Source organism: Orcinus orca, chromosome 4 (assembly GCF_937001465.1).
Source record: "Orcinus orca chromosome 4, mOrcOrc1.1, whole genome shotgun sequence".
Taxonomy (NCBI): domain Eukaryota; kingdom Metazoa; phylum Chordata; class Mammalia; order Artiodactyla; family Delphinidae; genus Orcinus; species Orcinus orca.
The window spans coordinates 90,857,200-90,884,040 of record NC_064562.1 but is presented as its reverse complement, the minus strand read 5'-3'; the positions used below and the strand labels follow the sequence as shown (position 1 = coordinate 90,884,040).

General features: G+C 39.4%; 1 protein-coding gene across 4 annotated transcripts in view; it reads right to left on the bottom strand.

Moving 5' to 3' along the window:
- Positions 1-24,554, bottom strand: part of UGDH (UDP-glucose 6-dehydrogenase) — a 53,858-nt gene extending 29,304 nt beyond the window's left edge. For 3 of the 4 annotated variants that reach the window (XR_007476830.1, XR_007476829.1, XM_004266245.4), the window contains exons 1-6: positions 23,821-24,554; positions 15,190-15,358; positions 6,001-6,102; positions 3,255-3,455; positions 2,946-3,143; positions 2,332-2,479 (exon numbers count right to left, since the gene is read on the bottom strand). Coding sequence is in view for 2 of the 4 variants with exons in the window: in XM_004266245.4 (XP_004266293.2) it covers positions 2,332-2,479; positions 2,946-3,143; positions 3,255-3,455; positions 6,001-6,102; positions 15,190-15,358; positions 23,821-24,035 (1,033 nt within the window). In the remaining 2 variants the exon portion in view is untranslated. Of the gene's footprint in view, positions 1-2,331; positions 2,480-2,945; positions 3,144-3,254; positions 3,456-6,000; positions 6,103-15,189; positions 15,359-23,264; positions 23,435-23,820 lie in introns of all 4 variants that reach the window. The other variant, XM_033421676.2, reaches the window with a different exon arrangement.
- Positions 24,555-26,841: the final 2,287 nt, after the last annotated feature.

Below are 26,841 nucleotides of genomic sequence, written 5' to 3'. Positions count from 1 at the left end.
TTTTAATAATAAAATTTGAATGTTGGAAAATTAATGGGTTTATAACTTGTGTGAAATTTGCAAGCAACTAATCAACTCTATAAATAATTTCCTAATAATTATAAATAATCTTAAATAATCTTAAGTAATTATAAATCTCTTTCTAGCTTAAGTTTTATTGTGGCTATATTTTCTATTTTTTCCCTTCATTCAGCTGGTATCACTGCCCTGCATCTCTAACTCTAACATAGAGCTGGCAAACTTTTACAGGCCAGGTAAAAAATATTTTAGCATTTATGGGCCATACAGTCTCTGGCACAACTATTCAACTCTGCCTTTGTAGCTCAAAAGCAGTCATAGACAATATGTAATCAAATGGGCATAGTTATTTTCCAATAAAACTTATTTACAAAGACAAGCTGTGGGCCGCATTTTGGCCTGGGGGCTGTAGTTTGCCCACCCCAGTTCTACTGCAATGCAGTATACAATGAAGGTTGGCGTGGGCTTTGGAGTCAGAAACATCTAGCCACTCATTAGTTTTATGACTTTGAGCAAGTTACAAAAATTCCCCCAATCCTTAATCATCTCTAGAAATACCAACACCTATGTAAAAGGTTATAAGGATTTTTTTTTTTTTTTTTTTTTGGCTGTGTTGGATCTTCGTTGCTGCGCGCGGGCTTTCCCTAGTTGCAGCAAGCAGGGGCTACTCTTCGTTGCGGTGCGCGGGCTTCTTATTGCAGTGGCTTCTCTTGTCGCTGAGCACAGGCTCTAGGTGCACGGGCTTCAGTAGTTGCAGCATGCGGGCTCAGCAGTTGCGGCATGCAGGCCCTAGAGGGCACAGACTCAGTAGTCCTGCCGCGCAGGCACTAGGGTGTGTAGGCTTCAGTAGTTGTGGCTCACAGGCTTAGCTGCTCCATGGCATGTGGGGTCTTCCCGGACCAGGGATCAAACTTATGTCCCCTGCACTGGCAGGCGGATTCTTTTTTTTCTTTTTTTTTAAACATCTTTATTGGAGTATAATTGCTTTACAATGTTGTGTTAGTTTCTGCTGTATAACAAAGGCAGGTGGATTCTTAACCACTGCGCCACCAGGGAAGTCCCAGTTATAAGGATTAATAATTAAGATATATAAAGTTCAGAACTTGGTGCATAATACGCCTTCAGTAAATAGGAGCTATTTTTATTAAATGGCCACTAGGAGAAAATATCAAAAAGATACAAAAGGCCAGGGAAATCAGTACTGAGAAATGTCATAAAGCCCCAGAAATACAGGAAAGGCTATCTATGGCCCAATCTGTAAAAGACTCTATTTACCTTTACATCAATCTTTAACTTATATGCAAAAGAAACATCGTCAGTTCTTGTTAAACTCAGTAATTATGTTCTACAGATTTGCCACAAACGCTGAATTAGCAAATACTGAAGCACCGCTCCTAGGTGAAATACAGCATTAGGTTCCTGTGAGCTTCTGGTCACATTTTTGCCAACTGATCAACATAATCTTGTTTTATGTGTATTTCTGTTTAAAGACACCTTATTTAAAAATATTGTTGATTCATTAACATTAAACTCACAGCCAATAGCACTATAACTCATGCCTGAATGAATGAAGCTTATCAAACCACATGTGTAAGGCACATCCTAGCTTGCTGATGCTTTGGAACACTAGACAAAACTTCAGCAATATGCTTGGGGGCCATTTTAAACAGTGAAATCACAGGAAAAAAAGCACAAAAATGCAGCACTAAATAGACCACAAAAAGAGCACATATTTGCAGTATGAGAGCTAAAACAAGAAGGTATGAGTATTGCCTTATTCAACTTTAGCTGGGAATATATGTGTTGGGTGACTCAAATTTTTTGCTGCTCGGTTCATGTCTGCAAATGACCACATGAGTATTGATGCTGGGTTACAAATACATTTTATCAAGTAGGCTAATTCACAAATATGGAATCCACAAATAATGAGGATTGACTGTAGTTCACCAAGGTCACATTTCCATAATTGTATTAGTAGGAAAAGCAAATGATAAGGAATTTTTTTCCTATTTGCTTCAGTAAGGTGTTACATGATTTCCTATGTGGTCTCCCAAACTTATTCTACCTAAATGTTCTAACAAAATACTAATATATTCCTCCTAAAACATTGAACTATGTTTATCTACCAATCAGTCAGTAATTGTTAAACAATATAAGTAACAGTTGCCTCACTTAGAAAGTTCCTAATAGGCTGAAGCCTACATGTATAATGGAATCATTATCTTAAGGGCATTTAAGTTAAGCAAAGGCTTCCTTAAAGTTAGAGACCTAGCTAAATGAACCTACTTTATGTACAGAAAAATTTCAACTTACCAACACTGGCTTTCAGAAACTTATTTCCAATTCTCTGGTCCATTCCAATGGCTGTTGCCACCTCTTCTATATCAGCTCCTGTTGCTTCACAGAGGGCACTTATAGAGTTAATGCTACTGATTCTCTGTGCTAGAAAAGCATTTGCTGCCTTAAAAGGAAAAAAAAGGAAGAATACGATGAGCTAAAATAAAAATTTTATATATCTGTATTATATTTCATTGAGTTGATCCAAATTACTGAGGGAGATATAAAAGTTACTGATGGGCTCAATTTGCGGAGGCAATGGGTGGGTTGGTAAGGGAAAATGTTTTAAATTAGAGAAGAAAGATGATGAAGAAAGGGTAAAAGAAGGGAAAGAGTGATTTTTTAAATTACTATTTTAATTAATTACATTAACAGTAATGTAATTACTATTTTCTTTTACATATTCCAGAATATTTTATACCCAAATATTTGATCCCCGTGTGAACATTATTTCATAATATACAAGAATATTATCTTCAAAAGCATATCTTTTTATTAATATTAAGAAAGTACCTGTGTAGCTTATCAGGGTTAACAGAAATAAGTCCTTGGCTTTAAATTTAATAGAGAGTTGAGTGCTGTGTACCAACCAGTTTAGAAAGTTCTGAAGACCAAGTATTAGTGGTGAGGATCTTTTCTCTGGGAACCCAGTGCTCATACACAGCACACAGTGCCTGCACAGCTCTCTGACCCTCTGGGGTTTCATCCCCTCCAATCAGTACTCTGTCTGGGTTCTTCAGGTCCTTGATGGCCGTTCCTTCTGCCAAGAACTCAGGGTTGGACAGCACCTAGACTCCCAACGCAAAGGAAAGTTTTAAGCTAGAATTAATTACGGACAACTTTAAAGCATCGATATCTACATAAGAAGAGCCAGATTCTAATGCTTCCTTTTTTTATACCTGTAAATTCAAGTTAGGTTTTGTGTTTGCATCAAATATTCGACGAATACTCTCTGCTGCCCGCACTGGGACTGTGCTTTTCTCAGTCACAATTTTGTACCCGTATGAGTTTTGCACAATGCGTCTAGCACAAGCTTCAATGTACTTCAGATCTGCTGCACGGCCTTTCCCCATTCCGTAGGTCTTAGTTGGAGTGTTCACCTGATGAAAGTACACGGGATTAAGAACAGAGTGTGAGATATTCACTGATTTCAAGATCTGCCCTGGACCATCAACTGACTAGTCAACTGGGAAGTTAACATCATTAGGAGCCCTGGTTTCACCCTCTATTAGTTCCATGGAAATAATATTTTATGAGAACTCATTCAGTACATTTCTGTTGAGAAGCTACTATATACGTGTCAGAATCAGGGCAGGCAGGTTCCAAGCTAAGCCTGCAGATATAAAGATGAAAGAGACTCCAAAAGGAGTTCACAGTCTGAAATGAAATGTAAGTTTTCTCTTTCTTCCTTTCTTGATGGTATGTAATATATTATCCTGGTCTTTAAAACTAAACTTTAAACTCCTTTTTAATCTCCTTTTTTATAGGCCTATATCAATAGGTTTTTTAAAATGTCTGCAGTATCATTCACAAATGCTTTCTTGGCTCATTAGAGCTAGAAATTATCTAGCGCCTTCAGGATACAGAATACTATGTGGACAAAGACTATCGTATAGAAAGAAAAATAAATCATGAGTCCAGAGTCTAGGCTTAGTTTTGGCTTAGCTGTATCATGTAAACTTGGAGAAGTGTGGCTGCCTTCGTCTCAATGACCTCATTGGAAAATGAAAATAACACACTCTCTAAAATCTAACACACAAGCTTTATAACACTCTCGTAAAAATGAAAGTACTCTGAAAAGTCTAAAATTCTATGTAGGAATAATTTTTGAACCAGTAAGTAGCGCTTCTCTTGACAAGCTTATAACTTAATGGGAGACTAAATAAAGGAATCAAGCCAAAATAAATCAAAACGTGAAGACTGGGTTGAGGTGTAAAAAGCAGGAGGAAAAAGTGGTTTATACACATGAAACAACTTAGGAAAAGACCTAGACGTGGAAGTAAGGGTGCAGTGGAACACAGAAGGGCAAAAATGGTTAATGAGATAATGTGAAACATGCCAGAGATGGGGATGATCAGATGGCTTCCCTGGGAAAGGAGCTCTGAAGATAACGGTTGAAAACTGATTCAATGGTATAAAACTATTTCTACCTGGAATTTGCCTAAAAATAATTTGGGTAATCTGGGGTGGGAGGAAAGGGAGAGAAGTAGTAAATAAATCAAGATCAGCCATGAAAACTGTTGACAATGGGGTTCACTATATTGTTGGTTTCATTTTTTGTATGTTTGGTGTTTTCCACAATGAAAAGTACACAACAAGCACATTAAAAAAAAAAAAAAAACTGATGCAGAAAATAATGGGAACTAGGTAGGAGTTACACTACAATAAATTACCCTAACAGGCACACAAAGTAATAGCTTGGAAAGATTTAAGGCAGCTCAGGCTAGATCGGCAGAGAAGCAAGCGTAAAATCAGCTATCTGTGCCAGACCACACTAAGGTGAACTCTATTGCCTTAAGAATAGATACTTAAAAAAATTTTTTTCGTATAGAAAAGTCCCCTATTCCTATTCCAGGCTATGGTTATCCAAATGTTGGATTAAGGTAACTTCTTGATTTTCTCCAAGCATCTAGCTACTCCAAAATAATTTCTCCTTTTCTATGCCTCTACCCTAACCTCCTGCAAGCTTAAGTAGAAGATTGGGTAGATGAGTCATAGAAGTGGCACCAATTTTCTCTGAAGTAATTTTTAAAAAGAGAGACTGAATTCGTAACACAGTTTTACCAAGGGTTTCATTACTACTTTCTTCTGGAGTTCCTATTTCTTCACAGTACTGCTTTTGTCTCAATACACAATCAATTCAACATCATCTCTGCTCTATGGACCCCATGGTGTTTATCTCATGGAACCCAGTCAAAGCTCACACCACTGGCTTTCCCTTTATTCCTTAAGGCTGTACAGGTCTTGAGTCATATAACACCTTAGCTCAGCCACCAATTGGTGATAACTATACCATCACACACAGAATATTTGAGTAGATGGTTACCAGGACAGCAAGAAAAAAGTTACCTTGGTTCAAATATTGAATTATCAGAGGGTATTCCCAAGCATTCATTCTACTTGTTTCATTACAAAGGTAAAACAGTTAAGCCCTATTATGAGCTGAAGGTGTCTGTGGACTAGCCTAATAACCTAACAAACATATGCCAAGTTCTAAATAATTAAGTTAAAATGACTTTTGGAACATAAACTCATCTAAATAGGAGATGCCTGTAAGTTTGCAGCAAACTTTACCTGATTCTTTTTATCTCACTTCCACCACGCAGTGGAAATAAGAAATGATGAAATACATATACTATCACCATATGTGCTCACACATGCTCACATGTTACCAGCACTTCCTAATTCTAGATCTCATATTAGAAACTTTCTCTGAACTTATTTGTTCAATGATCTGAAATGATCAGATGATTATAGAGTTTGGTGAAGTGTTGGATAAAGTTAGTGATAATCAAAATTCAATTGGACAACTCTGTACTAAGTAATGCGGTGGCTTAATACCAATGGCTTTACTATTAAAATACAGCGAAACTTCTATATAGACAAGAATACATAAAAACTCACACAGCAAAGGAAAATACTTACAGAAATAAATACAAGATCAGCTTCTTTAATGGCATCATCAATATTGGTAGAAAAAAATAGATTTTTTCCTCGACAGGATTCTACCACTTCTTTTAGTCCTGGCTAAAAAGAAAAAAGAAAAGAAGTTGTACATACATTTTACCAGTCATATGAGATAACCCATATGACTTACATTCATTAAGGGGAAGGTCATGTGTAATTTAAAGGTCTAGATTTGCTCTCAAATAACACCTCTGTAGAAAAATCAAAGATTATACTGGTACCAAAGGCCATCAGGTGTACATTATGTAACAAATAAAGCAAACCTGAACTTGCCACAATTAAAGCAGCAGATTAATTTAATGCATGTCATTCTTTACCATGTTCTGGACTTCTTCATAAGAGTTAACAATTAACTCCAAGTATCAACACAATCATCAGAAAAGTCAAAAGTCTTTGTGGTTTCAAGCAAACATTTGATTTTGCATTGTCACTAGAATACAGGTTTTTACTCCCAAGAATTCAGGCCATAGAATACAGGCCATTCAGAGTGGTTGTGAAACAGTCTTTACACATAAATATATATTTTTTCTAAGTCCCATTATAAGAAACACTTCTATTAAAAAATTTGTTACTTTTCCCATACAATTTAACAGGAGATATAATTAAGAATTTTGAGCTGTACAACACCACCTAACAAGTATTCTTGCCTCCACCCCCCAAAAAAATCAGGTCTAAATCTGATAAGACCGGTCCAATCAGCAAAGTCTGTTTATCTACAGGATAAACAACCTGGTTTCTTCAATAAACAAACTGAAGAGAAAAACAAAGAGAGATTAAAATACTGTGGTCTTGGGACTTCCCTGGTGGCACAGTGGATACGACTCCACGCTCTCAATGCGGGGGGCTTGGGTTCAATCCCTGGTCAGGGAACTAGATCCCACATGCATGCCGCAACTAAAAGTTTGCATGCCGCAACTAAGGCGCCAGTGAGACACAACTAAGAAGCCCTGGAGCCACAACTATGGAGCCCACGTGTTGCAACTAAGACCCGACACGACCAAATAAATAAATTAAAAAAAAAAAATTGTGGTCTTAGGGAATTTCCTGGAGGTCCAGCGGTTAGGACTCTGTGCTTCCACTGCAGGGGGCACAGGTTTGATCCCTGGTCAGGGAACTAAGATCCCACATGTTGTGCAGTGAGGCAAAAAATATATATATATATAATATATATTATATATTTTTATATATAATATATATATATTATATATATGTATAGAGTGATCTTAAAAGACACTTAAGTGATACAAATCTATTGCAATATATGGCTCTTACTTGGATTCTGATTCAAATAAACCATGAAGGGAAAGGACATGTTTAAGAATTCTTAAAAACCAAAGCAAAACAGACCTTTTTCTCTCCTGGGAGAGAAGGTTCAAATAATATCCAAAATATTATGGATGTATAGAAAACTATATAGTAAAGTAAAAAGTCAATTCAGGGGCATAGGTCTAGAATTATATCCAGAGGTAATTCGCTTTTCTTCATGGTTCTGTGGACTTTTAACATAAGCAATCAGAGAAAGTGTAAAATGAAAATTCAAAATTTCTATTAGTTTGGCTAAAATGTATAACAGGACCAGCAAAATATATGAACCACTGCACCATGAATATAGTGTCACTAATTATGGCAACTGGTTCCTTAGTTATTTTGACTAGGTTCTAGAAAATAAGAGTAAAAGGTTATGGAGTTGGAATTTTACAGAGAAGATTTAATTCAATCCTATATAATCTCCTAACATTTAAATTAAAGTAACCTAAAATCAGAGCAACGCAGAATTTATACTAAGTCTTAATAAGACCTCAAAATGAACAACTACATTATTCCGTTAAAATCAATGGGATATTTGTAGATATCCAAACTGGATGCAGAAGCAGTTGATAATATAGGTTCTACCTCTTATTAGATTCATTATGTAATTTTCATAACTAGTATTTAGAATTTATATGGCACTTTTTATGGAAGAAAAATCCTTTCAAAGGATAAAATTAGCTTTCATTTTACTCAGAAAAAGCAAAGCAAATTATCCATTTTGGCTTTTTAGAAGTAGTTTTTACATTGTTTTTTTAATGAACAAAGTTAACAAAAAAGCAATGACTATTCAATAAATATGGCAACACAAAACAGAATGTTTCCATTGGTTTTTTGGTTTGTTTGGGTATTTTTGGCCACACTGTGCAGATTGTGGGATCTTAGTTCCCCAACCAGGGATTGAACCCGTGCCCTTGGCAGTGAAAGTGTGGAGTCCTAACCAGTGGACCACCAGGGAATTCCCTTCATTGTTAAATATTAAGAGTTTCTATTATGCTGTTCCCTGAGTAAAACCTTGAATATCTTATTACCATATTTCATCTGATAGTCATTACTATTTACTTCTCAGGTGGTAAAAATGACTACTTTTTTATTAACATAGTTTTGACCCATAAAATATAAGCCTGTAAGACTAGAAAGAACCACAATGAACACATAAATTCATGGACCCTAAGTACATTTAGCTGGGTTTTTTCAATGTAGCCTGGTAACCTTTTTACTTGTCCTCTCATTCTGAGATTACTGCTCCAACCTCCACTACATCTTCTTCAGAGTAGCTGGCATCCCACCTTCAACTGAGGTGACCAACGTTTCAGTCACTTTTATTTCCTGTTCCCACCAACAAATCAGTATCTTCATCCACCCTTGTTTACTTCCCTCCAGTCTGAGAAAAAGGCTTTCAAGGCCAATTCCTCTTCTTGTGTTTTTGATCCCATCATCTTTGCTATTCTTCTAGACTTTATTCCATCAATTAGCCCCTTTCTTCTTATACTTTTGACCTTTCCTTCTCTATGTGATTTGTCTACCTTAGTTTATTAACATGCTTCATTCTTTATCAACCATAGGAAAAAATATGTTTAAAAATCACTGCTTTTGCACTTCTCTGGTGGCACAGTGGTTAAGAATCCGCCTCCCAATGCAGGGGACACGGGTTTGAGCCCTGGTCTGGGAAGATCCCACATGCCATGGAGCAACTATGCCCATGTGCCACAACTACTGAGCCTGCGCTCTAGAGCCACAAGCCACAACTACTGAGCCTGTGCGCCTAGAGCCTGTGCTCCACAACAAGAGAAGCCACCACAATGAGAAGCCGGCGCACCGCAACGAAGACCCAACGCAACCAAAAATAAATTAAAAAAAAAAATCACTGCTTTTACCCTGTGTCCCTCTCCGGTGACCACCCTCTTTATTTCCTGCTAATTAAACCTTTTAAAAGAAGAGTCTTACTCATTTTCTACACTCTTTCACTTCAATCTCCTACCTTTTGTAATTGTTCTTGTAAAAGTTACAATGGCCCCCATAATACCGAATTTCATGAGTATGTCTCTGTTCTTATTTCTCCTGTGTTTGGCAGAATTGACAGCTTACTCATTCATTCAGCAAATACTGATATTTGTTGAGCACTTACTAAGTACTGGTCACTGTGTTCATCACTCATAATCAAAACATATACATCTTTATGGAGCCTGCACTACTAAAACTCTTCTGGTTTTTGGTTCACCTTCTCTGAACTACTCTTCAGTGCTTCTCTAAGGCATTTCTTCCTCCATCCCTCATCAAACATTAGCATTTTGACCCCACGCTCTGTTCTCTCTACAGGCTCTTCTTGGGAGAGCTCAACTACTCTGATTTTAACTACTGCCTGAATAATTTATTTTTTTAACTTCCTGAATAATCTTAAGTTTACGTCTTCAGCCCTGAATTTCTTTTTTTTTGGCCATGCTGCACAGCTTGTGGGATCTTAGTTCCCTGACCAGGGTCTGAACCCAGGCCATGGCAGTGAAGGTGCTAAGTCCTAACCACTGGACTGCCAGGGAATTCCCCAGCCCTGAATTCTTGAATATCATTCTAGATTCCTTCCTCTACTTCATCCTTCTTGAATCAACAATCAAGTCTGATCATTTTTCCTTCTATATATTTATCTTGGGAATTCCTTGGTCATATACCAGAAGCCACGGGGTAAGGCCAAAAAAAATTTTCTCCAATTAGTCTAGTGAGTTTCGGACTGAATGGAGTGAGGGTGGAACAACTATCAAGGAGGGTGTGTACTCAAAAGTTCATTAAATATTATGATTACATATTAGTTATCTTTTCTTTATCAGTAACCAGGAGTTAAACAGTAGTCACCAAAAGAGACTCTCTGATATGAAAAATTGGTATTTACAATGAAAAATCAATGCCATAGATTTTTATAATATCATTGAAAACAAATATCTGCTTGGTTGTGTATTTTTTTAAAATTTTATGTATGTATGTATGTATTTATTTGGCTGCATTGGATCTTCATTGCTGCTTGCTGGCTTTCTCTAGTTACAGCGAGCAGGGGCTACTCTTTGTTGTGGTGTGCAGGCTTCTCACTGCAGTGGCTTCTCCTGTTGTGGAGCATGGGCTCTAGGTGCACGGGCTTTAGTAGTTGTGGCACGCGGCCTTCAGTAGTTGTGGCTCACAGGCTCCACCGGCTCAGCAGTTGTGGTGCATGGGCTTAGTTGCTCCCCAGCATGTGGGATCTTCCCAGACCAGGGCTCGAACCTGTGTCCCCTGCATTGGCAGGCGGATTCTTAACCACTGCGCCACCAGGGAAGTCCCTTGTTTGTGTGTTTTTTAATGCATAATAGAATAAAAATTTAAGGAGGAGGCTGACTGCAAAGGTATCTAAGGTTTCTCTGGAAATAAAAATATTTCTTTGCCTTGTCCAAGGTAGATCAGTATAAAATCACAAGTAGTAACAATATCTAGAAGCTACTCAATAAAGGAATTCAGAAAGCAGCATGAATTCTGGTTAAACCTGCCCTTTGTTTTTCTTCTTTTATAGTTCTTCCTGTTTGACATTTCACATAACATTTTACATCTCTTATATGGCCAAGGAAATGTGCAGGAATAGTTAGTTTTACAACATAAAATAAACAAAAAATGGAACAAAGGCCTAACGTATCTTTGAAAATGGATAATTGGGACACACAGTTTTGTTTTGTTTTGTCTTTTTAAATACACGCTACAGAAATCATTTATTTTCTTCAGATTTATAAATTTCTTAAGCAGATGTCTTTTAACAACTGATGTGTAAGAAAGACACATGAAAATTATAAGCCTAAAGTCATTTGCTAAAAGGAAAATCATTCTACTTGTTAAAAAGATTCCTTCTAGAATTTTGAAGTAGCAGTGCCATATTTTTAACCTCCAAAGTGAGCTGGGTTGTTTTTTTTTTTAAAGATTCCATTTCCTTTGCAGGCTACAACTAAATAGTGCAGAACTAAAATAGCTGCTTCCGTTGTCATCATCTAATTTTGTGGAGTAGACAGATTAAAAATGAGATAAAAATAAGACTTTAAAGACCAAATAATTACAATCATTAAATAAAGCCAATACAATTATGGGACATTAGAGTTCTGAGAACTCAGAAGTTGCCTCTAATGAGCACAGTGCTAGCTAGACTTTGAAATCTTTTATATTCTATTTAAAGATATTTAAAGAAGAAAAAATTTATTCATGAAATAAAACTGTGAAACAACAAGAAATACTTTTGTTTCTTTGTTTATAAAAGCTAGGTTATTGAGAAAAACAAGTAAGATGTGGAAAAAAAATCATCTTAGATCTTAGCTCTTTTAATATAACTATATATCCCAACTGGATTCAATATCAATGTAGAACACACTATTTTCTTTTTTGGAGGAATTTAACTTTTAATTTTTAAAAAAGTAACAAGAGGGCTTCCCTGGTGGCGCAGTGGTTGAGAGTCCGCCTGCCGATGCAGGGGTCGCAGGTTCGTGCCCCGGTCCGGGAAGATCCCACATACTGTGGAGCGGCTGGGCCCGTGAGCCATGGCCGCTGAGCCTGCGCGTCCGGAGCCTGTGCTCCACAATGGGAGAGACCACAACAGTGAGAGGCCCGCATACCGCAAAAATATAAAAAAAATAAAAAAGTAACAAGAGTATAACATGGCAAATTCAGATCATCTCACTTCTTTTGTGGCTTACTGTTGTTTTTATTTGGGGTTTTTTGGGTTTTATTTATTTTTATTGAAGTATAGTTGATTTACAACATTGTGTTAGTTTCAGGTCTATAGCATAGTGACTCAGTATTTTTTGCAGACTGTACTCCATTATAGGTTATTACAAGATGATGGGTAAAATTCCCTGTGCTATACAGTATATCCTTGTTGCTTATCTATTTTATATACAGTAGTTTGTACCTGTTAACCCCTTACCCCTAATTTGTCCCTCCTCCCTTCCCTCTCCCCTTTAGTAGCCACAGGTTTGTTTTCTATATCTGTAGAACACACTATTTTTATTTTTTTTCCCATTTATTTATTTATTTATGGCTACGTTGGGTCTTTGTTGCTGCGTGCAGGCTTTCTCTAATTGCCTTGAGCGGGGGTACTCTTCGCTGCAGTGCGCGGGCTTCTTATTGTGGTGGCTTCTCTTGTTGTGGAGCATGGGCTCTAGGCTCATGGGCTTCAGTAGTTGTGGCACATGGGCTCAGTAGTTGTGGCATTAGGGCTTCAGTAGTTGTGGCTCGCAGACTCTAGAGCGCAGGCTCAGTAGTGTGGCGCACGGGCTTAGTTGCTCCGCAGCATGTGGGATCTTCCCGGATCAGGACTCGAACCCATGTCCCCTGCAGTGGCAGGCAGATCCTTAACCACTGTGCCACCAGGGAAGTCCAAACACACTATTTTTAATTTAAAGCACTGAAGTCTTAGGAAAAAGAGTTTCAGATTTCAAATAATAGAAATAGTACTAATAATAAGAATCTGGCCAGGGAATGTGCCTGGCCAACTAATTTTTTTGTTTTCTCCAAGAAAAACGTCTAAATCCAATATATTATAGTTTATACTTTTTTCTAGCTCAAGATAACCTTTTTATTTTGTTTTTATGTAAAATTTTTATTGAAGTAAAACAAAAATATAGAAAAGTGCATATATTTTAGTATAGAAAAGTGTATAGCTCAATTTTCACACGTGCACACACTTGTGTAACCATTATCCATACAAGAATTAAAAGAACATTAACTGGGAGTTCCCTGCTGGCTAGTGGTTAAAATTCTGGGTTTTCACTGCCAAGGCCTGGATTCAATCCCTGGCTGGGGAACTGAGATCCCACAAGCTGCACAGCATGGCCAAAAAAAACCCCAAAAACCTTAAACAGTAAATCAGAGCCTGCAGTATGCCCTCTCCTAGTCTCTACAACCCCTCAAACTGCCATCATGATGAATACTATCACCAGAAATTAGTTTGCCTATATTTGAACTTTATACAAATGGGATTATATAGCATGGACTACTTTGTGTCTGACAACACATTACTTTTGTGAGAATTTAAACATATGCTTGCATGCAGAAGTAGTTCCATGGATTTTAAATACAGTATAGTATTTTACTGCAGGATTATACTACAATTTATGTATCCATTCTATTGCTAATTAACATCTAGGTTGTTTCCCATCTGGGGTCATTATGAATTGCACTGTTAATACCTGTCTTTTGGCGCATAAATGTATGCCTTTCTGTTGGATATACACCTACAGGTGGAATTTCTGGGTCAGATATGCATATTTTCAGCTTTAGTAAATACTGCTGCAGTTTTGCAAAACGGCTATACCAATTTACGCTCTGACCAGCAGTGTATAAAATTCCAGTTGCCCTAAATCCTTGTCAGCACTTGGTATTAGCAGTAGTGATAATTTTAGCCATTCTGGTACATTTTGTGTTTGAAAAGCAGAGTATACTGCTGACATAATTAATTACTGAATGACTGGATATAAATATGGCTCACAAGGTTTCAGATGACTTGTAGCCCTTTTATGGATATCAGAATTATAAAACTCTTAATCAAGTTATCTTTCCAAAATGTTTTTTAAAATGTTTTTAAAAATTCCCCAAGACCTAATATAGTAGTAATGTTATGTTTATATAACAGGAAAAGAAATGCTATGACACTGAGGTATTTAAATAACTATTATGGGAAGTTAATCTGGTAGAGGAAGAAAGGGTAAAGCATAAACAGAAGCTACCACACACACAGAGGGTTTTTTTTTTTTAATCCTAAGTCTGATTCAGATATTGGTAAATCTGTGATAAGTGGCTACTAATCTATGGGTACTTTTTCATGTATTTCTATTCATAGGCCTATAAATAGCAGGCAGATTTATCTTACAGAGACTTCCCCTTCTAAAGATCACTTAAAGACTATGGTTGATAAGAGTCTTATAAATAATAAAAGTTTTCAGAAAAAAAAGAGAAAAGAATATATTAATGTTAGAGAGAAAATGTTACCCTCAAATTTTCAAGTGCTTCTCTGTATGTCAAAAGCATAATATCATGAACTCATTTTACAGTGAAAATTTTTAAAAATGGAACCCTGCTTAATAAAATAGAGGCATATTTTCCTAACTCTGAGTTCTCTAAATTCACAGAAATTTTGAAATTCCAATTTAAACAAATTTGTGATACTAAACACTGAATATGAAAGACACCATTTATTCATCCAAGGTTTACCTGATATAAATACAATCACCCAAAAATATAATACTTACATGAATTAATATTATAAACATCCACAGTTTTTTAATTTTTACAGATGTCACTTTTTTTTTTTTTTTTTTTTTTGCGGTACGCGGGCCTCTCACTGCTGTGGCCTCTCCATTGCGGAGCACAGGCTCCAGACGCGCAGGCTTAGCGGCCATGGCTCACGGGACCAGCTGCTCTGCGGCACGTGGGATCTTCCCGGACCAGGGCACAAACCCGTGTCCCCTGCATCGGCAGGCGGACTCTCGACCACTGCGCCACCAGAGAAGCCCCAGATGTCACTTTTTAATTGTACTATTACCATATGGTAACCATACTAACAAACAAAATTAGAAAATAGAGAAGATAAGAAAATTACCCATAATCTCACTTCACTAATATAACCATTATTAATATTCAATATACTTTTTTCTAGGCATTTTCTCTGGGCATATTTGACATAATTATAATTGTAATGTCCATAACATTGTGTATTTATGTTTTTTCATTTAATTTCTTATCAGTTGAAGTCATAGAATTTTATATTAAAAGTAAATTACTTAGCAAAAAGAGTAAGAAAACAAAGAGCATAAGAACAAAGCATTGTTTAATATGGTTTACCTCATAAATAGGAAGTGTAGGAGAGTTCCATGCATTGATTCTTGATTCATTGACATCAACAACTGTTACCCTGATTTCAGGGCACATATGAGCAATGACACTACATGTGGGTCCTCCAACATAGCCTGCACCGATGCAGCAGATCTTCTTAATTTCAAACATGATGGTACTAGAAGGGAAACAGTAAGACCGTCCAACTATTGAGAACAGAAAATTTAAAGAAATCACACTGCACATTCATCACCCTTTATAAAAACTGTCAAGGTGACAGATACTGGAAAGATTTCTTACATTCACATTCATTAAGAATTATGAAGACAATGATAATAAAAAAAATAATGTTCCAATTGGATGACCTAGCCTGTTCTCAGCTGTACCAGCATGAAATATGGAAAAAATCATAGTAACTGATATTACTAAAGAAGTGTCACAAAGATTATAATGAAATAATATAGAAAGTCAAGAAGCAAAATAAAACCTTACTTAATCTTCTAACACTCTAGGGTAACTTTGATTGCTGACGGAAAATTCAAGGGTGAACACACCAGTGCAATTCTTGCTTAACTAAATGCTGGTGTACAAAGGTCAGCTTTACAACAGGTTTAGACTAAAATGACAGATATTAAGATTAGCTCCTAAGTCCAGAATTTGCCTCTGAGATTATGTTCCCTGCACAATTTGGTTTCAGCAATTCATTTTTAGGTACCAGACGATGATCTTAAACTCTATTTCAACTTTAATCAGAAACCAGGAGATGGTTAAAAGAAAGTGATTTCTGTAGTTACCAAAGCTGTTACACAGATTTTGATGGGTTTTTCAAAAACCAGTGAATTGATTCACTCGAATCAAAATGACAAGGGACTGAGTTATATGTAAGAATTTCAGTTTATTCAGTAATGAGAACGAGAACGGTCAAACTGATAAGATTCTTAGAATTTTTGTCCTAGAGAGTTTAAGCATTTGTTAGTATATTCCTGCATGGATCAGAGAAGGTACTCTGGAAGGCTGATCTAATTACAATGCCTGGCAAGTATATCCCTATTATGAAGAAAGATACACAAAGCACATAATTAAGACGATCCAATTCCCTTTGGTCTGAATCTGTATTAATCAAACAACACTCTAATCTTGGTTGGTTCTCTGGGTAAGAGTTCCCAACTGGAAGAGAATGAGCTGACAACCCAAACAAGTATCCTGGTCTGTGTTAATAAGCAAGTAATCTGGCTTATAAATTGATCTTTAGTAGTTATGATTAGCAGATATCAACTCATAGAGTCTGATCTCTAATGACTTTTTTTTTTGGCCACATGGCTTGTGGGATCCTAGGTCCACGACCAGGGATCGAGATCAGGAGTCGAAAACCAGCCCCTCCTCCCCACCCCACCCCACCCCATCCCATCCCCACTCCACCCCCACCGGCAGTGGAATAGCGAGTCTTAATCACTAGACCACCAGGAAATTCCCTGCGGTACGCAGGACTCTCACTGTTGTGGCCTCTCCCGTTGCGGAGCACAGGCTCCAGACGCGCAGGCTCAGCGGCCATGGCTCACGGGCCCAGCCGCTCCGCGGCATGTGGGATCTTCTCGGGGCGGGGCACGAACCCGCGTCCCCTGCATCGGCAGGCGGACTCTCAACCACTGCGCCACCAGGGAAGCCCCCCTCTAATGACTTTTTAATAACCTAAAAGAAACGGAATTTTAGTAAACCAGTAAATATGAACAGAATTTGGAATCTAATGATTCCCCAAAAGAAAGAAATATTCTTAGCAATATACATACAAAGAAATATTTTAAATGTATTTTTATTTTGAATAGGTAATAATTCATATGATTCAAACATTAAATCTGGGGAATTCCCTGGCGGTCCAGTGGTTAAGACTTGGCGCTTTCACTGCCACGGGCCCAGGTTCGATACCTGGTCAAGAAACTAAGATCCCACAAGCCAGGCCGTGTGGCCAAAAAAAAAAAAAAAAAAAAAAAATTCATTAAATCTCTATAACAAGGCAAACACTCAGAAGCCACACACCTACTCCATCCACATCTACTTTGCTACCCTCTACTTTGCTTCTACAAGCAACCTCTTTATCAGTATTCCAAGATTCACCTAAGCAAAAACACTGAGCCTAGAAAAATTTACGTTTAGCAACCATATATCTTTCTTCACCCTTCTTCTGCTTTTCAGTTCTGCCCTTCACACTCTCCAGGCCTCAAGTGCCCTATACATGAGGAGAATGCATGGGGAGATAGACTGCACTGGGATTGCTAAGTGGTTAAGACTGAGCCGGATGTTCTGAAAAGCTCCCACCTGTGGGAGGGACAGCTGGCCTGAAGCAGGCTTACCAAAGATCTGTCTCCAGCATTCACTGCTGCCGTCTCCACCTCTACAGCAGAAAAGTCTTAGCATCTGGTTTCAGAAAAATTGCTTCAACTTGCTTCAGGCTTATTCCCTTCTTCTCATTCATGAAAAATTAATATTCCCAATTTAAGGATTTACTGTGTGGGCACAGCAGAGAATTTGGCCATAGAATAATATGGGTCCTGACACTCAAGTACTTAACAATTTATTCAGCAAATAATTCAACTGAAAAATATTTATTAAACACCCCACTATGTAACAGCCACTATTGTTCTATGTACTATAGATACAATAGTGAACATGACAGATACAGCTCCTACCTTTACGTAGTTATATTCTAGTAGGAAAGCACACAAACAAAATAATGGCAGTTGTGGTAAATTCCACATAAAGGAAATAAACATGTAGCTAAAAGAGAAAGACTGTATATGGGGAAAGGACTATTTTAGTGAGGGTAAAGAAGGACTCTCTGAGAAGGTGAGTTTTAAACTGACTTAAAAGATAAAATGGAGTTAGTTGCATCCAGGTAACATGGTTAAATTACACAAGGCAGTATAATCAATTAAATGACAAAGTGAGGATTAAAGTCCAGAGGAGGGAAAAATCAAAATAAGAAAGTATCTATATCAAGGTAAATGTAAAATCTAAGCTTGACCTAAAGAATCAGTAGGATTTAAAAGGAAAGGTAAGTGGGGACGGCATTCCAGATGACAGGAAGGAAATAAATAAGGACTTATATACAGAAATGAGTCCAGGGCTTCCCTGGTGGTACAGTGGTTAAGAATCCGCCTGCCAATGCACGGGACACGGGTTCAAGCCCTGGTCTGGAAAGATCCCACATGCCACAGAGCAACTAAGCCCGTGCGCCACAACTACTGAGCCTGCACTCTAGAGCCCGTGAGCCACAACTACTGAGCCCACACGCCGCAACCAGTGAAGCCTGCGCACCACAACAAAGAGTAGCCCCCACTCGCCGCAACTAGAGAAAAGCCCACATAGAGCAACGAAGACCCAACACAGCCAAAAATAAAATAAATTAATTTAAAAAAAAAAGAAAGAAATGAGTCCAAAGAAGTGAGATCTGCCTAGTTGCACAAAAACGTGGGTGTTAAGAAGTAGTGAGAGGTAAAAACTGTCTCAGGGTGGGAATGAATTGGAAGTGGGTCTTGAATGCCCCTTTCAGGAAAGCATGACCATAAAAATCCATGAGGCTATAATTTAATAACTTAAGGTAACACAGCTGAAAGTAACTATAACAATCAAGTCATTAATATACTAGCTAAAATCTAATAAACTCCACTGAAGAAAAAAAACGGGGAGGGGGCAAAGGGAATGATCAGCTTGGAGCCTGGAAAAGGGGCATTAAGAATAAGAATGATGACTCTTAGAGGAAAACAGAGGCAGAACACTCTATGACATAAATCACAGCAAGATCCTTTTTGAACCACCTCCTAGAGAAATGGAAATAAAAACAAAAATAAACAAATGGGACCTAATGAAACTTCAAAGCTTTTGCACAGCAAAGGAAACCATAAACAAGACCAAAAGACAACCCTCAGAATGGGAGAAAACATTTGTAAATGAAGCAACTGACAAAGGATTAATCTCCAAAATTTATAAGCAGCTCATGCAGCTCAATAACAAAAAAACAAACAACCCAAACCAAAAATGGGCAGAAGACCTAAATAGACATTTCTCCAAAGAAGATATACAGACTGCCAACAAACACATGAAAGAATGTTCAACATCTTTAATCATTAGAGAAATGCAAATCAAAACTACAATGAGATATCATCTCACATCAGTCAGAATGGCCATCATCAAAAAATCTAGAAACAATAAATGCTGAGAGGGTGTGGAGAAAAGGGAACACTCTTGCACTGCTGGTGTGAATGTGAATTGGTACAGCCACTATGGAGAACAGTATGGAGGTTCCTTAAAAAACTACAAATAGAACTACCATATGACCCAGCAATCCCACTACTGGGCATATACCCTGAGAAAACCATAATTCAAAAAGAGTCATGTACCAAAATATTCATTGCAGCTCTATTTACAAGAGCCCAGAGATGGAAACAACCTAAGTGTCCATCATCGGATGAATGGATAAAGAAGATGTGGCACATATATACAATGGAATATTACTCAGCCATAAAAAGAGAAGAAATTGAGCTATTTGTAATGAGGTAGATAGACCTAGAGTCTGTCATACAGAGTGAAGTAAGTCAGAAAGAAAAAGACAAATACCGTATGCTAACACATATATATGGAATTTAAGAAAAAAAATGTCATGAAGAACCTAGGGGTAAAGCAGGAATAAAGACGCAGACCTCCTAGAGAACGGACTTGAGGTTATGGGGAGGGGGAAGGGTGAGCTGTGACAGGGCGAGAGAGAGTCATGGGCATATACACACTAACAAACGTAGTAAGGTAGATAGCTAGTGGGAAGCAGCCGCATGGCACAGGGATATTGGCTCGGTGCTATGTGACAGCCTGGAGGGGTGGGATAGGGAGGGTGGGAGGGAGGAAGACGCAAGAGGGAAGACATATGGGAACATATGTTTATGTATGACTGATTCACTTTGTTATAAAGCAGAAACTAACACACCATTGTAAAGCAATTATACCTCAATAAAGATGTTAAAAAAAAAAAAAAGAAACGAAATTGAGCTATTTGTAATGAGGTGGATGGACCTAGAGTCTGTCATACAGAGTGAAGTAAGTCAGAAAGAGAAAGACAAATACCGTATGCTAACACATATATATGGAATTTAAGAAAAAAAATGTCATGAAGAACCTAGGGGTAAGACAGGAATAAAGACACAGACCTACTAGAGAATGGACTTGAGGATATGGGGAGGGGGAAGGGTAAGCTGTGACAAAGCAAGAGAGTGGCATGGACATATATACACTACCAAACGTAAAATAGATAGCTAGTGGGAAGCAGCCACATAGCACAGGGAGATCAGCTCGGTGCTTTGTGACCACCTAGAGGGGTGGGATAGGGAGGGTGGGAAGGAGGGAGACGCAAGAGGGAAGAGATATGGGAACATATGTATATGTATAACTGATTCACTTTGTTATAAAGCAGAAACTAACACACCATTGTAAAGCAATTATACTCCAATAAAGATGTAAAAAAAAAAAAGAATAAGAATGATGGAAAAAATCTTTAAAAAAAAAAAAAAAAGAATAAGAATGATGGGCTTCCCTGGTGGCGCAGTGGTTAAGAATCCGCCAGCCAACGCAGGAGACACGGGTTTGAGCCCTGGTCCGGGAAGATCCCACATGCCGCGGAGCAACTAAGTCCCTGCACCACAACTACTGAGCCTGCGCTCTAGAGCCCGTGAGCCACAACTACTGAGCCCCCGTGCCACAACTACTGAAGCCCACGTGCCTAGAGCCCATGCTCTGCAACAAGAGACGACACCGCAATGAGAAGCCCACGCACCGCAATGAAAGAGTAGCCCCTGCTCGCCGCAACTAGAGAAAGCCCACGCATAGCAACAAAGACCCAACGCAGCCAAAAATAAATTAATTAATTAAAAAAAAAGAATATGAATAAGAATGACACAGTGTTTATTTCAGCGCTTCTAAAGAGTGACACAGAATCTGGAAGTCAGAAGTGTTCTGGTTTCAGAGAGGTGGGGCAAGAAAAAAGCTTTCCCAATGCTTGGATGGCATATTCCCCCCAAATTCTTTGTTCTGATTCCACTATGCCTTATGAGTTCAGATTGCCAGGAATCATAATACTAGAAAGGGATGGCCTGGATTTGAGACATAAGTATTCCAGACACTGGAATAAAGTTTCCCTACTGTAATAGCAAGTTTCCATTCTAGAGTATCCATCAGTCTCTTATGAGCTTAGTCATCATAAGTTACCTAGAGCCTCATTAACCCTTAGGCTTGTGGGAGAAAAAAAAAAAAACCTTCCAGATCTGCAAGGCTGAAGATCAAGTCCTGAACTGTCATGAACCTGGACTACCACTAACAGCAACCCCTTACTGGATAGGTGGCCTCTCTAATCAAAACCAGTATATCTGGAATACCTAAAAAGTGAAATCTCAAAGGATTTTTGGACCAGAGGATCTTGTGGTGTTACCACTTAATCCACAGCCAAGAGGTTATAAGGGCAGTCTATGCCCTCAGTCTCAACCAGAACATGGTTGAACCAGAACATGGGCTGAGCCCATGATGAACTCTTGGGCTCAAGAGTTTTATAAGGTACTCCCAGGCTAACACTTCTCTGCTGCTGTTCACCTCAGCACCTAGAACAGTAGGCTCTCAATAAATATTAATTGAATGAGTAACTCAATAAGGGCCTATCTTTTTGAGATGAAGACTGGTATTTGAATATCTTTATCTCAGATGCTCGATCAGAGTATTTTTGCAGACTGTCCACAATCCTATCAATCTTTCTTCTTTAGGCAGAACTTCAGCACGTCTTCTCAGAGCTACTACTTATCTACCTTGGTTGCCACGCCATATTCAGCTTGCCTTTCAGACGGCAGCTGGGGTAAACTATTGATGGCAGGTGGGTCTGTATTATAGAACTGCATGTGTTTTAGGGTATCCCTGCGTTGCTCTTTCACATGAAGTATGAAGTATGGCTCGCAGATGACAATGGGAAAATTACTGAAGAAGCTAGATGTACAATCTGTGCAAGTCCAAATAAATTACCACTTGGAAGTTTCAACAAAATCTTCAATAAGCTTTAATACGGAGCTTGATACAGTGTTAGTGATATACTTTGCCTGACACAGATATCTTCTGATTCCATTTTCTATTTCTACTTTTATTTACCTTCTGACCCTCTACTGTGCTGTCAGGGAAATGAGAATGTCTGCTTACTAAATGAGTCAGTTTGAAATGAGTTTTTACCTCTGTATTTTGGGAAAGTCACAGCAAAGCAGGCCATTCCAAAACTACTTTTCATCTAAAATTTTACAAATTCAGATCAATATTTCAGCCTAAAAGATGCGGCTAACAAATAGCGAAGCTCCTATTACAATCTAAACTGAATATAATCCCCCCAACTCCACCCCTCTTCAGTATACCCAGTTATCTAAGGCAGTGGACGTTACAGATGGATACATCAACTTCACAATCATCTTAGATATTTCCAAAAATTAAATACTAACAGATGCCTGCCCCGGGAAAAATACTTAATCAGTGAGAAAGACTGTTAACCTCATATCTAAAGGGTATCATGTAAAGCTGTGGAAATAGCAAGAGAGAAGATGGAGTATGCTTATTGGTTACAGATTTTATGTTGGAGAAAAGAGTAGTACAGCAATAGGAGAAGAAATGAGATCCTTTCAATCAGGGTTGTCTATCCCTTACCTTAAACTAGATGCTGGGCACTAACAAGCACATATCAGAGCAGACAGTAACCTCTTTCATTTCTAGAACCACCCCCCGCTCCCCGCATCCCCCAAGAAACAGACCAGACTACTGTTGTCCATTTCATAGGGGATTTGAAGAAACTCAAAGACTCACTGTGTCTTTGAGGGCAGGCAGTCAATGAACAGCTACTCCTCTGTATATCCCTGAAAAGTTCCCTACCAGTGAATCCCTCTTTTCTATATAACAGAATTCTCGACCTTACTCAATTATTTTCCTATATATAAAGAGGAATAATTTTTCAAGGTCTCACACAAACGCAATCTCCTGAAGCACCCAAGAAAGGCCTTCCCTAATATGAAATAAAGCCATTATACAGTGTGGCGGCCAACAATGGATTCCAGGACAGTCCATACAGATGTCACGACAGAATCAATGTCTTAGGATTTCGCCTTCAGAAGGGCTCTCTGGTTCGTTTTCTCTTTAGTTTCTTAAGAAGAGAGACGAGCGACGTGAGGAAATCAGCAGCCCTCCATGTGAGCAGATTCTAAACACAAACAAAAGACTATGATTCTGAGACCAAAATGGGGTCCCTGACCAGAGGACTACTTCCTTTGGTGGACGTTCGGCTTTCAGAGGCGCCAGGGAAATCTCATTTAAGTCGGAAAGTGGAGAAAAGCAGAAAGAGAAGCGGTTGGAAGACTCGCGAGTCTTGAGCCCAAGCTCTCCCTCTTCCAGGGCAGCAGACCCAAAAGACTATTCCCGCCCAGAGCCCAAAAGAGGAGACGAGGGGTCGTGACACTGGGAGCCTGGGACCGAGCGCAGGGAGCGACTAAAAGCAGCGCGCACACCCCGCCCGTCTCCTTCCACATCCCGCCGGGACCCGGGAGCATCCCCACGGGGTGGCGGAGCCAGCCCGGGAAAGGCGCTTACCCACTTCCAGGCACAGAGAGCGGTAATCGCTCCAACCCCGACCGCTCGGACAGCTCCTCGCTCTGGGCCGCGCAGCCGCAGCTCCAGCACTCTGGCCCTGCTCCGTCTGATCTCCCCTCACCGCACACCCCTCTCGGGCTGCCAAGCGCCGCACCCCGAGTCCCGGGCCCGAGCCTGTATTTAAGGGTTTCCACCCGAGAAGGCGGAGGCTTCATTCCCCCGCAGCCAAGCCCTCCCGGACTTGGCCCTCCGCTGCATCCCTGCTCCCCCTCCCGCCACTGTAGGCCGGGGCCCGCCCCTATTTCCTGCGGGGCCCAGGGGCGGTGGATACGGGGGCGTGACTAGTCGTCGCTGGGAGGGGCAGACCCCACCCCCCGGCCGAGCCTGGGCAAATCCGCTCGGGCCAGCTCAGCGGGCCAGCTCAGCGGCCCCGCCCCTGCCGCGAGCGGCGCTGGGCTGAGCTGTCTGCGCCGCAGGTCGGCCAAGGACCGAGGGATAGCCTCCCAGTTACGCCTAGGTCAGGGTCTAGTTTCCCGGTAGTCTAGAGCTCGCTCTTGCCGTCTGGCCCCCTCTTCCCTCCCTGTGTCCCCATCCTGCCTCACAGCGCTGAGGTGGTGCCGCGTGCGCGCCAGGTCAGCCATACTCTGGGGCTGCGGCCCAGGGGGACCGGAAGGTCCAGGCCCCCTTTCCGGTCTCCCCAGCAGCCTAGAGGGCCTGCCTCGTCTTTCGGCCCCCTAGACTCTGTGGATCAGACAGCGGCTTACTCCACTCCCACGCCTTCCGGTCCCATGGGTCCGCCGCACCCTCCGGGCCTGCGGCCCAGGGTTTAGTCATTACCTCCGACCCGCCGCTTCTGGGAAGGAGGCGCCTCACGTCAAAAGGATGCTGAGTCCCGTCATGACTGGACCAGTTAGTGATCCCCGTCCTGATCCCTGGGTATAGAAGTGGGACGGCCCTCCAGGCACATTTTCCAAATACTCCTGCCAAATTCGGGATCTGAGATGTCTGTGCATGATATATAGCAGAGAGCATGCAAGATGTAAGTGCCGCCTAAGAGGAAGTGAAATTAACGTATGGAGTCTCCCACTTTTAGTGAGAGCAGTTCTGTTCCTGTTTCCTCACTCCAAGGTCATCTTAAACGTCAAATTTAAAGAAAGCAAGCACAGTCATGACTTAGTGTTACTAAAACACTTCACTGCCAGGGAAGTCCCCGTCCTGTATGTTTTAACCACAAAATTGTACTTACTGGATTGTAAGGAATCCCCTTTATGACATCCAGACTTCCAAAGTTTGATGTTTACATACTAATTAGTCAGTGAAAGCTGCATTCAGTCTAGGGTAATGCCTTTTGTATGTATTATAAAAGCATCTCTTTCTTTGTCACTGAATTAATGAGTGACTATATAACAGATACATTTCTTTAAAAACAACACAGATTTTTCCACAATGCTGAGTCTGCTATGCGGTACTTATGTTCTTTAATTCTGCTCAGTTTTTCAAAGTGAATAGAAACAATGCAATTTAAATCCTTTCATTATCAAGACATAGCCTGAGTTTAGCTTATGAGCAGTGTAGGGTGTAGGACCATATATTTAAGAGGTCAGACCTCTGGCATCACAAGGATTATAAATAACTTTTTTCTGATTCCTAAATTTTCTAAAAATAAGCAGAGTTTTTTTTTTAAGCAGAGTTTTTAAGGGAATAATAAGTCTTACTTGATATGAAAGTTGCTTTATTCTTAAAACTACACGTGTTGTTGTGCATCCCTACATTTTCCCTGCCTCCAGACATCTCCCTCCTATCAACAGACATCTCAATTTAGCATCTGATGGCTTAAAATGGTTTCTATAATCTAGTCCTGAATAACACCCATTTTAAAGCATAAACAGTTAAGCAATAAAAATAAACACTTGTTGAAATGTTTATTGAACAGATGTAATCAATTTGTTTGAGAAAAGATATGCAGGGTTAAGTTCCTTGTGAGGAAAAATCACATTGATAACTCCAGTTTTTAAAAAACCTAAACATGGGAGATAATCATGGTTGGTGTTTACAGAACATTTTGGGGGGTGGGGGAGAACCAATTTTATGAATTGAGATTCTGAGTTGAGAAAACTATCAGATGAAATGGCAGGGATCAAAAACTTATTTTATTAGAATTCCATTTTCTGGGTGGAAAACTAGTATTGCAGAGCCATTTAATGAAAACAGTTTTGCTGGGGATTCAGATATGCACTGACATACAGTAACAAAGTTTAGATTGAGACTTTGTCACTATCTCCAGGAAGTTATATATTTCACAAATTTTGCTATTTTAACACTTAAGTATCACACAGACATTGACATCATAATCATACCAGAAAAACTATACTATTTTTATGTGTATGGTTATTAATGATCTTTTTTTTTTTAAATATTTATTTTGGCTGCGCTGTGTCTTAGTTGCGGCATGTGGGATCTTCGTTGCGGCATGTTTAGTTGTGGCATGTGGGTTCTTTGGTTGCGGCATGAGTGTGGGATCTAGTTCCCCGACCAGAGATCGAACCTGGGCCCCCTGCACTGGGAGTGCAGAGTCTCACCCACTGGACTACCAGGTAAGTCCCTGATCTTTAGTATCTGGATGCATTCCAGGTCATAGAGCAAACACAAACTTTCAGTTTTGGGTGTTTTCAGTACAGTTACATGTCTAGCTCCTTTTGAGTAACATATGTCCGCTCAAATAATTAACACATAGGATATTATACCCTCAAAGCAAATGTCTATGGAACCTGTATTCTAGGAAGAAATAAAAAGTAACAAAAGAAATGTAATTGCAACCTAATTTCCTAGAGATTCTTAGAATCCTTACTTTTGAATACTGGCCCCATACTGTTATTACATAAATATTCTTCTTGTAACTCAAAGTTCATCTTAGGAATTTTTAGTTAGGGGTAAAAAGTCTTACAAAGAAACTGGTTAATAAAGGATGTTAACATTTTACTAAGCAAGAGATGCTCACTTCTCTTCCCACAAAAGCCAAAC